The following is an 11,693-nucleotide window of genomic DNA, read 5'->3' on the forward strand; positions in this document are numbered from 1 at the left end:
AAAAAAATTACTTTCGTAATAAAAATACAAAAAAATTAAAATTTATAATAAAATTTTTTGTTCATATATGTTAATTATTTTAATTAATAAATAAATTTGTGCACAATAGGAAAAAATTATAAAAGAGACAAAATAACTAATAATAAAATTCTAATCAAAATAGATATTAAAAAGTTCAATTAGTATTTCAAATACATATTTCAAATACATGTTCATCAATAATTCTCAACAAAATAATAAAATTCTTGTCTAACAATAATTGTCATAACAAAATAGTAATTAATATTTATCAAAAAAATATCAATCTACTTGCATATTTTATATCCATGCTTGACTTGTCCCATATGCTAAATCTGCAAATAATACACAACAAAAAATAAACAACTTATTATTAAAAATGAAAAATTATAATAATAAAAATTTCTTTATGATATTAAATATTATAGATACAAAAGCAATAAATAGGTCTAAAAAACTCCTTCTAATGTGCTTAAGGTATAAATTTGATCAAGTATTTCAACAAACAAAGCTTGTCTCTTAGTCTTGATTCTCTTCGGAAAGAAAAACTATAATAAAAAAGATCACAGTTAGTTAAAAGTATAAAACATGTCTCTAACTTCCATTAAAAACTTCAATAAAAAGGTTAAAAAATTGGAAACAGCAGCTATATATTTTCACAAAACTGCAGCTAAGCCATATGAAATTGGAAAAAGATGATAAAAAATTATTAGTGTATGTTAATTAAACGATGAATTCAATGCACTTTAACTTAGGAGGTGCGCTGTAAATCCTTGACTATATGATGATGAGTCCAATAATGTCAAAGGCACATGCCTTATGCCTATGCATCTTGGGATTAACAAAGATGAGACTTCTTTTTAAGGAGACTCTAGCTACTCACTTCAATATAATCCCCACTACAACCTTATACATCTGTCAATCAAAGATTCATGATAATGGCATCAAAGTACCGCTTGATTATTATTCATAAGGAGGCAATTCATGAGGAAAATTATTGTAGAAAACATACAAAGGGGAAGTTCCCAAATCTCCATAAACCACACCAAGACTCTAATATGCAAGCCGAAGAATTAACAGAGCAGAAAATTTCTGTAGAAATAAAAACAAAATTAACAAGGAACTTAATAGAAATTACTAGTAGCCAGTACAATATCTTGTAATTGGATCCAGAATGAAGATTTCCAGATTGAAATTTTACCATTTAACACTCCAAGAGTCTAACATCATCAACGAAAATTTGTGTTCTAATACAGATAACAAGTTATTAATTTCCAGCATCTGAACTTACAATGACACCATGTTCTGAAGCTGACTAAGTTCTTGAGGAATCAAATTTGACAAATCACTGCAACATAGAATGACAAAAACCAATTAACAAACAGGAAAAAAAGAAGGGGGGGGGGGAGTAAACAAAGGAGAAAACAGATTTCATTAGGAAAAAATAAAGACAAATGACTTGCATGTCCATAACACTTCTAAGATTAGCAAATTCTGCTGGAATAAATCCTGTTATATGATTTCTGCTCAGGTTCCTACAAAAATCAAATAATAGCCGTGAGTAAAAGAGAAACTGCCAGATTCGAAAAACAAATAAATAACAAGAAACTTGCCACAGTACTCACAGCTTTAGAAGATGTTCCAAGTCACCGAGGGAAGAAGGAATGGAGCCAATTATATTATTATTTGAAATACCCCTAAGAAGGAATCTGAAACCATTCATCAGTATGAACCAGAGGGATATAAACAGATTTGGATCTGGAATGAACAATATGTAGAAATCTGAATTTCTTAGTCTACTTAGCATTTAGATTTGTGCTTGAATTTCTCTCGAATATTTGAAATAGACTATTATATAAAGGCATGCTCCTATACCCCAACAATTCACATTCAAAATAATTATATTGAATAATTTAACCTCTTTCCTTTTAAGATTTTTCAACATGAACTCTTTTGCAAGCATGGCACAAGCATATATCTACTGTACTACCTAATCAAAATAGCATATCTTTGAATTTCTATATATATAGTATTGAATACTGATTGATAAATCATAAATGCAATCATTCAACTCCATCAATTTATTAAGGAATTGGTCCAGAAGAAAAGAATGGTACAATAATGAAGAAAATCATACATGGTAAGAGACAAAAATCTGACCAAATAATAATTTCTTATCAATAAGATAGTAGAAGAAAAAACTATTTTAATGCTTCATAGAGATTTCCAAAAAATATTGAAAAACATTCTTTAAATGCATGATTTTTGCCAAACATATAAATTTTCTAAATTAAAGAGGCAAATTTTCCAAACATATATGAAAATAATTTTAAAAAAATTAAAATGAAAAAGTAAATAAAAGAATGAAGAAGTAAAACTCATATGCTGCTCCAAATATCCTAATAGCAAAGTCTGAAGAAGAAAAAAAATTAAAAGGTCTAAAAATCCACAACACAATACACATTTATACTATCTATTAATATTAAATAAAACTAAAGAGACCAAACACACGCCCATATGAACAGACCTTTTTTGAACATTCTTCAATCTCAGACTTAAACCTAAGTAAAAGATAAATGAAAAAAAAAAATTAAATTCCAAGAGAATGATGATCAAATTAACTAAGAAGCCTGGGAGATATACTTATGATGTATGTCCAGAAATCTCACAGTTGTAGTGGCAGCTTCAGCCGCATCCAGCACTGCTTGTGCCTACTTGCACTATACAAACACAGTGCCCAATGAATCAGTCATAAAATGTAAAAATAAAGGGAAAGAAAAGAAAGAAACTCTTATCATTCTTAAGTAATATTACTATATATCGTACATGTGGACATAATCATTAATTAGTGCATTAAAAAAATCAACATATGAATAAAGAATGGTGCTCTGCTCACGAATACAAACATCACAACTGAAACTTCTATCTTACCAAAATTAACAAATATCAGATGCAAATAACTAACCTTCAATTGTAAAGTCATCAAGTTTTGCACGGCTAGCAACTAACGCATATGCATAATTGAAAAACAAATCAGCTCTCTTCAACTCTGTTTCAGATGGTTCAGGATTTTCTGGTCTATTGATGTGGAAATCACATTGCATTTTCCAATAATTGATTCTTGAAAAAAAATTTGCAGAGGAGAGAGATGATAGTAGCACATTTTACTCAGAGAGAGAGAGAATATTTTCTCAGCTATATGGAGGCACTTAAATGATTTCTTTAGATCTGTTTGTCGGAATAACAAACAAATAAAAATAAAAAAGGGAAAACAAAATCAACTCAGATAGATATAAAATTTCATAACTCAAATGAATGACCTGGTTATAATGACTGTTGATTGGCAAGCACAACTACGGGCACCAACAGCAATGCATTCACAACAGCGGCAAGATCAGAAACAACAATGAACATAATAGGAGTCACCACTTGAAGCTTCAGCTGCCGCCACAACAGCAGCAACAACATCAGCAGTGGGCACAGCCTTCAGAGGACAACCTGGCTTCCTCTCCACCCCAACGTAACAACAGCCGGACCCGGAATGAGCGTCGCTGCAGTCCTAGGCGAAACCCCATTCTTCTTCACCTCAGAGCAAGGCTGCACCGCAGGCTCATCTGCAAGCCCTAGCACCGCCCACACGGACTCAGCATTCTGCTGCTGCAGTTGAAGGACATTAACATTTACATTCCTGACTTGGAAAAATAAAGGAGGGGATGAGTAAAGGCCAAAATACAATGAAAGCAAGGAGTTATAAATAAGTAAGAGTAATGCATATGATGTATGGCGGTGAAATTCAAAATTTGAAAATCAATAAGAAATTTGAAAAATAGGTACAAAAGGAAGGAAAAATTAATTGAAATAAGGGAGACAATACAACAAATTATTAATGGTTAAAGAGAATAAGAGGAGAAGTTGTCAGAAAGTATTAAAGACATTGAAGCTAATATTACCTTTGATATAACCTAATAATGATGCAGAAGAAATGAAGAAAGAGAGACCACAGATGATACAACTCTTATAAAAGGTACCATAATCAACCCAACTCTTTAAGATCTCTCCTTCAAGACACGTTGGATTTCCACTACCTGACAACCCTCTCTTAATAGTTTAGTATTAGATTGGCCAGACACACACCCATCTGAATCTGTTCCTCCTCCCTTTACTTTCTTTCACATTATCAGTATAATAGCAAGCTATCTAATCACTCTCATCTCTCCAACTAACAATAATGAGCAATGTCTTGAAGTAAGACACAGACACGAAGACGGAGACACAGCCGATGGTGCTGAAGACGTCTCTGTTTTTCATAGTTAGTGCAAGCATTTGAGTTGAGTTGAGTTGAGTTATGTATCATATCGTCATTCAAATTTAGAAAGGTTCAGCTTATTTAACCATTTATAAGTCTGATTAGTGTTTGAAACGGGAGAACACAAATTTGTACAGTTCCTTTAGAAGACTTGTTACTTTACTTATCAGGAAGTTAATTATATATTTTATAATATTAAAGTGATATAACACAGCACCCAAATGATGCATTTTACCCTCTAAAATGCAGCTTGCAACACACTCTAAAGGAACTTAATCACAACAAAACTACTTATTTGTACTTGGAGAAAAACAAAAGATAGAAAAAAGAGTAACCAATGACTGAGACAATATAACAAACAGAAAGAGCGCAAAGCTGAATAACAAGCTTAGTTAGTTACTTAGTTACCTTCGAGAGTGAAGAATATCTTTGGTTAGTGTAACCACAGGCTCAATGTCCCTCAAAATCTCCTCTTCCTTCTCCTTCCACAGGTGGTACGGGTTTATAGCCGGTGTGGCGGCAGTGCACCACGCTCGATGCTGAGGTGGCGCAAGAGTGAAGCGAAGGTGCCGATGAAGCAAAAACTGGCGAAGAAGATTAAAAGGAGAAGAACTTTTCATAACTAAAATTTTCCAGAATAATTGCTAATCTAAAAAATTAGGATTCAAAACACAAAAATAGAAAAGAAAAACAGAGGCAGAATCATGAGTACCTGAACAATGATCAGCGGTGATGAACCCTAGCAGAAGAACACTGGCAAATTGGAAGAGATCAGAGATGAACGGCAAGCAAAACCTAGAGAAGCTCGAAACAGCAAATAGCTCAGAAAAACAGCAAATAGACACACACAATTTCCTTTTTCTTGAAAAAATCACACATACACACAATTGAGCAATTAGAGTAGGAAAGGGAAGAATTGAAGTGCACACCTAATGAAATGAAACAAGTTTGGCAGCAGATCAAACGCAGAACGAAACCAGATCTTGTACTATGCAATTTTTCGGCAAAATGCAGAGAGAAGTAACCGACACCGTGCAAAGAACAGAGAAAGAGAGGAACACGAGGTAACACGAAGAGAGCATAACAAGGCGAGTAGGGAGGAACGCAAAGAGAGAGGGAATGCTTCTCCGCGAGTAGAAAAGGAACCGCGAATTTCATCAATTTAGGGGTTAGGGTTACCAGTAGCATTTTGTTTCAACGTTTTGTTAGGAATATGAAGATGATGAATGAATGAAAGTTTCTGTGTTTGAATCATTTAGTTTTCTATTGATATATTTAGAGGAAAAATTGAAATTTAAAAGAAAAAAATACATTTATATATTTTAGACAACACTTTATAATGAGAAGCTTATTAAAAATTTTAAAGCAATTTTAGAAAAGTGTAATTTATGTACATGGTAAACGTTGCATGTGTATTTTGCTGAAGCAACGCCTTTCATGTGTTCTCTATCTAATCAAAGGGAACACTTATGTAGTGTTAGTTAAAAAAGTGTTGCAATAGCAATATTTCATTGCAACAAATATTAAGCATTGTTTTTTATCATTTTAAACAACACTTTTTAAGTGTTACTTACAGTATATGTTGCAATAGATAAAAAATGTTGTAGTGGTGGAAATTTCTTTTTATTTTGGACCTGAATAAGTTTAACGTATGCCTCACAAATATAAATAAGGAAGAGGATTTAAGGAAAAAAACCCTTTGGGAAGTGAAAGATCATTTATCATACTAGGTCAAATCTTGAATATATGAAAACATAAAAATAGAATGCACACAAATAAAAAAATAGAATTTTATCTTTAAAATAAATTATTTGTATAAAGTAAAATATAATTCACCATACATAATATTTGTATGGCATTGTTGCTGAAATAATAAATGAAAATGACATTACTTCATCATAAAAATATGAGTTTCGTTAAACTAAGATATCTATATAGTGCATAGAAATAGAAAAAAATTGTAAAAGCCACAAAACCAAAAATATCTATTTAAGAAGTCATTCTAAAATAACTAAAGAAGTACATCCACCAAACCTAACAAATAAATAATCAACAACCAAAGTATTGTAATTTATCAAAGTAACTACTATTATCTTTACATCTCATGGTTTGTGTGCATATTCCAAAACTCATTGGTCGACACTATAATTCGTGACTTCTTCTGGTTGATCCGACTCCTGAGTAAATGCACAGCAGTTATCATGCGAATATCATGATCCTCAGGCTGCAATTTATTTATTATGAATTAGTACAAAAAGATAGAGTATAAATATTAGAGATTTGTAAAAGTTGCTCACCTTATTGTTACCCTTTGGTTTAAACTCAAAAGTCATATCCATCTACTTCATTACCCAAGTTGCAGAGTTCCAGCTTGAACTACATTAATGTATATCTTTTGGCCTTATAATTTTGTATTCATGAAATTATTTATTATACTCTTGAATGCCATCATCCTTGTAAAAGTTCGACATGATGATTTGCTGCAGTACGTTTGCCTGATTTCAATTAACTAGTTAAATAATAAAAACGAAAAATCCAAAGCAAATAAGCTTATAAAATTTTTTTATGTCCTTACTAGGGTCTTGATAACACGTTCATGATAGTGAATTCTGTCATCATTAAAATGGGTGTCCAAGTGATAGATTGTACGATCGTCAATCGAGATTACCATTAGATACCAATGGTCATCCTCTTGAATAGGAACATATATCTAGACCATAAAATTTTCCCGTGTGTTATGTATATTGATAAGAAAAAACTATATTCAACAAAGAATATCCAAAAAAATCTTACAAATTTTAAATCAGCAGTAGGTTACATAAATTTGTATATATAGTGTTGCATCTTTTGCTCTAAATGTATCTTGTTGAAGACATCCACCTAAAAACATTAATGCATTCATATAACTGTTACTACATGATAAAGCATAGTTCTTTATCAGCATTACATTTATAACTTATAATAAGTAAAATTATCTTGTTAGGTGTTATAGAACATACCACAAATTCCGGTGGATGTTGCCATGTTGTCTTGAAACTTACATCAAATTGATCATCGGTGCATCTCAATGCCACTAATTCAAGAATCTGAACCATAATCCAAATATATTACTAAATTGTGCGAAAAATCAAATATAAATTAATTAATAGATGATTTGTGTACCTTATCCGTAATGGGTCTGTTAGGTAGAAAATGATCAAAGTTTGATATAGTAGCTCTGATTGTATCTGTTACCACAAGTTCTTTACTGTATCAGTTAAAAACCAAAACACATTAGATGGGTCCTCATTGATCGACAAGACGGATAATATCAAAATAACTTACGATGGATCTATCGAGGTTGAAAATGCATATGCACAGGCCTTTATCTGATCTTCTAAAAGACGCATGGTTGGAGTTGGCATAAATTTATACTTCATTTACTACAAAGTTTAACACAAGAGTATTAGCAATACTCATTGTATACTAGATGGTTAATTAGCACTACTCATAACAAATTAGATAATTAAAGATTGGTGCCTAAGAGGTAATTACATTGGTGATGGAAAAGAAATAAATAGGTCTTCTATAATCTTTTGTGGGCTGGCTCAGTGCATAAGATGCTTTGGATTTATTGAATGATTTGGGCTCAATCTTTTGCTTTCTAACTCCGCCTGGGGGAGTGAACGATAATTTTTTCTGTGTCCCATAATAGTCTTACCCTAAGAAAAATGATAGGTCAGTAAACACTTATTATCATGTTAGGAATATACTAGTAAAAAATATGATGCATGAATTTACTACACATGCATATACCTTTTATATATTTTTCTTTTTCGTTGCGGCTCTTATAGTTAGGGATACTGGTTTGTCCATATTGATTTTGATTTTGATGTTGAACGCATCATCGTGAGTGAAAGTCCTCTTGTCCATTTCAATAAGATCATCCTCATCATCTGATATAGCAGTATGAATATCAATATCCGAACTCTTAGCCTTCAATCCATTTGAGAATGGACGTATCTTTTGTGAAGAAAGCTTGGTCGAAGTCTCGAAATCATTGTTCAGACTTAGTTGTGATATTATTGTCTCAATGCGGTTTACAGATTCAAGGATTTTATCAATTTTTCATCTCGAGCCATGTTTACAACTCTTATTGACTGCAAATTTAGGTAAAATAATTTCATATAAATATAAAAATACAAAAAGAGTGATGGTTGTTCTAATGAGATTGTCAAAGGAATAAGACAAAGATTTCTCTAATCACAACTAATAGCGAAAAAATGTTTATAATATATAAAATGTATTATATAATATAAATTGCATTACTATTTGCCAAATTAAATTACCTGCAAGTTAAGGAGGACCTCTTCCACTTTACTAGACAATTCTTCACTTTTATTTAGATCCTTGTTTTGAATAACATCGTCATTGATAACTAGGTCATCCTGTAGAAAGAAAACATAAAAGATTAAATTACTTATAATATATTCTACTAAAATTTAAAAATCCATTACGTCTTACCTTAGCATTAGGAATTGTAGTTCCAATTTGAGCACCAAAATCAAGTGTGATAAGATCACAGTCTGTAGCCAGTGACATATTTTGTGTATTACATGCATCATTGGGGACTAAATCTTCATTAGGAGGAATATCCATGATTATTATCAACTGAAAAATATTGTATGAGTAAATTTGGTTGAAAGGCAAATACTTAAAATAATTTGTCAAAGTATAAAAAATTAGTCGGAGTGAGTGTAACATCCTAATATTCAAATCCTTATACTCGAGTCATAAGTCAATGATAATAAGGTGGTACGACTCTCAATGGGGATTATAATACGTAATCATGTATGTATGAAAGGAAATATTAAACGAGAAGCCTGAAAAAGAGTGAAAATAAAATCACGAAGTCATATCACTCACGTATCGACAACTAAAAGATAAAGCGTGAAGTCAAAAGCGATATAAGGATAAAGGCATAAAGGAGAGTAAGAGAAGGACAATATATATATATATATATAACGTAAGTAAATAGCCACTAGTCGCGACCCACGAAGTTTATGCCGGCTAGGGTATAGTATGAAAATAGTTGACAACAATATCTCCTAATCTCTCCCAAAAGAAACATGAGAGCCTATATAGGCAACATCAGAAGAGTTCAATACATAATAAAGCTTTTCCAAATAAAGGTGGAGAGATTCTACGCAAATATAAAGTAGAGAATATAAAGATCTTCGCCATCTCTCAGATGAACCACAACTCACTTATGAGCATCTGGACCTATATCTGAAAAACAAGAGATATATACAAAATGAGAACCCCCGACCCATGGGTTCCCAGTACGGTAAAAGTGCCAAATAAATATAATGCATCGTAATAAAAACTCGCTAAGCATCCTAAACTTCCTTTCACCAAACATTCACCCTATGTTCTCGCTAATCCATAAATAGGCAACTGTCATAAGGGAATGCTAAATCTAATTCCTCTTCCTCATGCTTCCCAACTTTCTAACTCTCCAACAAATCAGAATCAGAATCATAAGCCAATAAACCATCACCAGTTATTTTGTCTCAGCAATTCTATATCAATACTTCATATTCTCACCTAGAGCAAGTGAAATCACTTCACTGCGTCTACCCAGGGAACTCATATGATCTCATTATCAACCTGGAGCAAGTGAAATCACTTCACTGCGTCTACTCAGGGAGCTCAAATTATCTCATTCAATAATCATCATTTTAAATTAATCATATCATTATTCCATTTCAACAAGAACAGCCCTCAGTGTCAACCGACACCAGCATGAGGGACCTCTCAGTTGTACAAACACAATCAATACAGACAAGTAATACACAAATAAGGTACAAGTAGAACAGATAGCATATAGTCAGGTAACATAGCATATATGATATAGCAATCCAAACAAATAGGCAAACCCAAATAATTCAAACATATGCAAATGATGTATGCCTGCCCTATGGCTGATGATATCATCTGTCGGTTATATAGCCAACCCGACACGTCTTGGTAGCTAACCATGGACAGAAACACCCATCGCGGAGCAAGTAGGTTTGAGCTACAACCCCCTTGCTACTACCCGCTCAACCCAGAGCCACTGGAATAACCACTACTGCGGCTACTACCCAGGTGGGTGTTTAAAAGCTCAACCCAATCATTAATTCACATTACATATCAACTATGCATATTAGTACCAACCATTTGCACAATCCAAACTTATCCTAGGGGCATCTAGCATAGGAATTCTCATCACACCACACGGTACTTAAATGAAACTTAAATCGTACCTCTTGTAGCCAAAATAATTGAGCTTCTTCTTGAGAGTCTCCACCAACCCTTAGCTCCAAGCCTCACCAAAGCTCCTCAAGCAATATCAATATTCCAATTGTGCACCAAAATCACCCAATACTCTAACAAAATCAATTTTCACACTTATAATCAACCTAGGGTTCATGAAATTGATAAATCACAAGGATTTGAGTACTTCTTACCTCATCCCATACGAAATAAGGATAGAACCCACTTAGAATCCATGTTAAAGTATCCCTAAACAACCAAAATCACAAGATTTTAACACTAACTACCCAAAAACGTGTAACAGTGGGAAATTTTGAAAACTGAGCAGAGATGAATGAAATACTCACCACAAAACTTATATAGAATTATAGAGGATGAGAAGAGTAACGCTTGGCCGCAAACAGCTCGTCAATCGGAGTTCCGGATCAAAAGTTATGGTGATTTGAAGTTTGATGGAGTTAGGATTTTCTCTCTTCTTCCTCTCTTTACTATAGCTGCGCCCCACACCCCACACCCTTTCTTTACGGTAAAATGAGCTGAAATTCTCATAGCTAATATTATTATATGTTGGGTCTTGGGCCCACATGGGCTTGGTTCACTTATTTTAATCCGTTGTCCCAATTTTGGGCCAAAACCTTTAAGATTAGATTTTTAAATCGTATTTTAAATATTTCTATCTCCCCAAATTATAAATTCTTATTTCTTAAAATTATCCACTTTTAATTAATTTTCTCAGCCACAGTACCGGACAGATCGCAGTCGGTATTGCTGGTCAAATTTTCAGTGCGCATTTTTACGCAGAAAACTATGTTTTCCAACTCAGAAAAATTCATTGAATCCAAATATCATATTTAAATTATCAAAATCTGATTGCTAAATTTTCTAACCATATTCGCTCATATTTAATTTATTATTTAATTAATTACGGTTTGACTGGGTTTTATAGTGAGCACATATATATACACCTAATAAAGATAATCAAATTTTAATTCTATCTTTTTAAAATTTTTAAATTAAGTGAACAATTCTAAAATTTTTTATGTTATCTTATCTTTTGGTTAAAATCAAATAC

General features: G+C 32.5%; 1 protein-coding gene across 32 annotated transcripts; it reads right to left on the reverse strand.

The window, feature by feature from the left end:
- Positions 1–151: 151 nt before the first annotated feature.
- LOC107639024 (uncharacterized) lies at positions 152–5,601 on the reverse strand. Of its 32 annotated transcripts, none has more exons than XR_015881248.1 (12): positions 5,254–5,598; positions 5,037–5,119; positions 4,733–4,908; positions 3,339–3,706; positions 2,984–3,246; positions 2,688–2,738; positions 2,546–2,579; positions 1,644–1,727; positions 1,482–1,553; positions 1,310–1,366; positions 1,031–1,110; positions 152–353 (listed from the first exon to the last, which is right to left on the reverse strand). XR_015881248.1 is itself a non-coding variant. In XM_088485624.1 (9 exons), the coding sequence occupies exons 5-9, from the start codon at positions 2,711–2,713 to the stop codon at positions 290–292; spliced, it is 303 nt and encodes a 100-aa protein (XP_088341750.1). In that variant the 5' UTR covers positions 2,714–2,738; positions 2,984–3,706; positions 4,733–4,908; positions 5,037–5,077; positions 5,254–5,596; the 3' UTR covers positions 152–289. The 32 variants fall into 32 exon arrangements, 9 of the variants coding, with proteins under 9 accessions (XP_088341750.1, XP_088341747.1, XP_088341752.1 ...); XR_015881244.1 differs by having other exon boundaries at positions 2,662–2,738; XR_015881255.1 differs by lacking the exon at positions 2,984–3,246 and having other exon boundaries at positions 1,644–1,715; positions 5,254–5,597.
- Between the last annotated feature and the right edge of the window lie 6,092 nt (positions 5,602–11,693).

This window comes from Arachis ipaensis, chromosome B4, assembly GCF_059453495.1.
Source record: "Arachis ipaensis isolate K30076 ecotype BB chromosome B4, ASM5945349v1, whole genome shotgun sequence".
Lineage (NCBI taxonomy): Eukaryota > Viridiplantae > Streptophyta > Magnoliopsida > Fabales > Fabaceae > Arachis > Arachis ipaensis.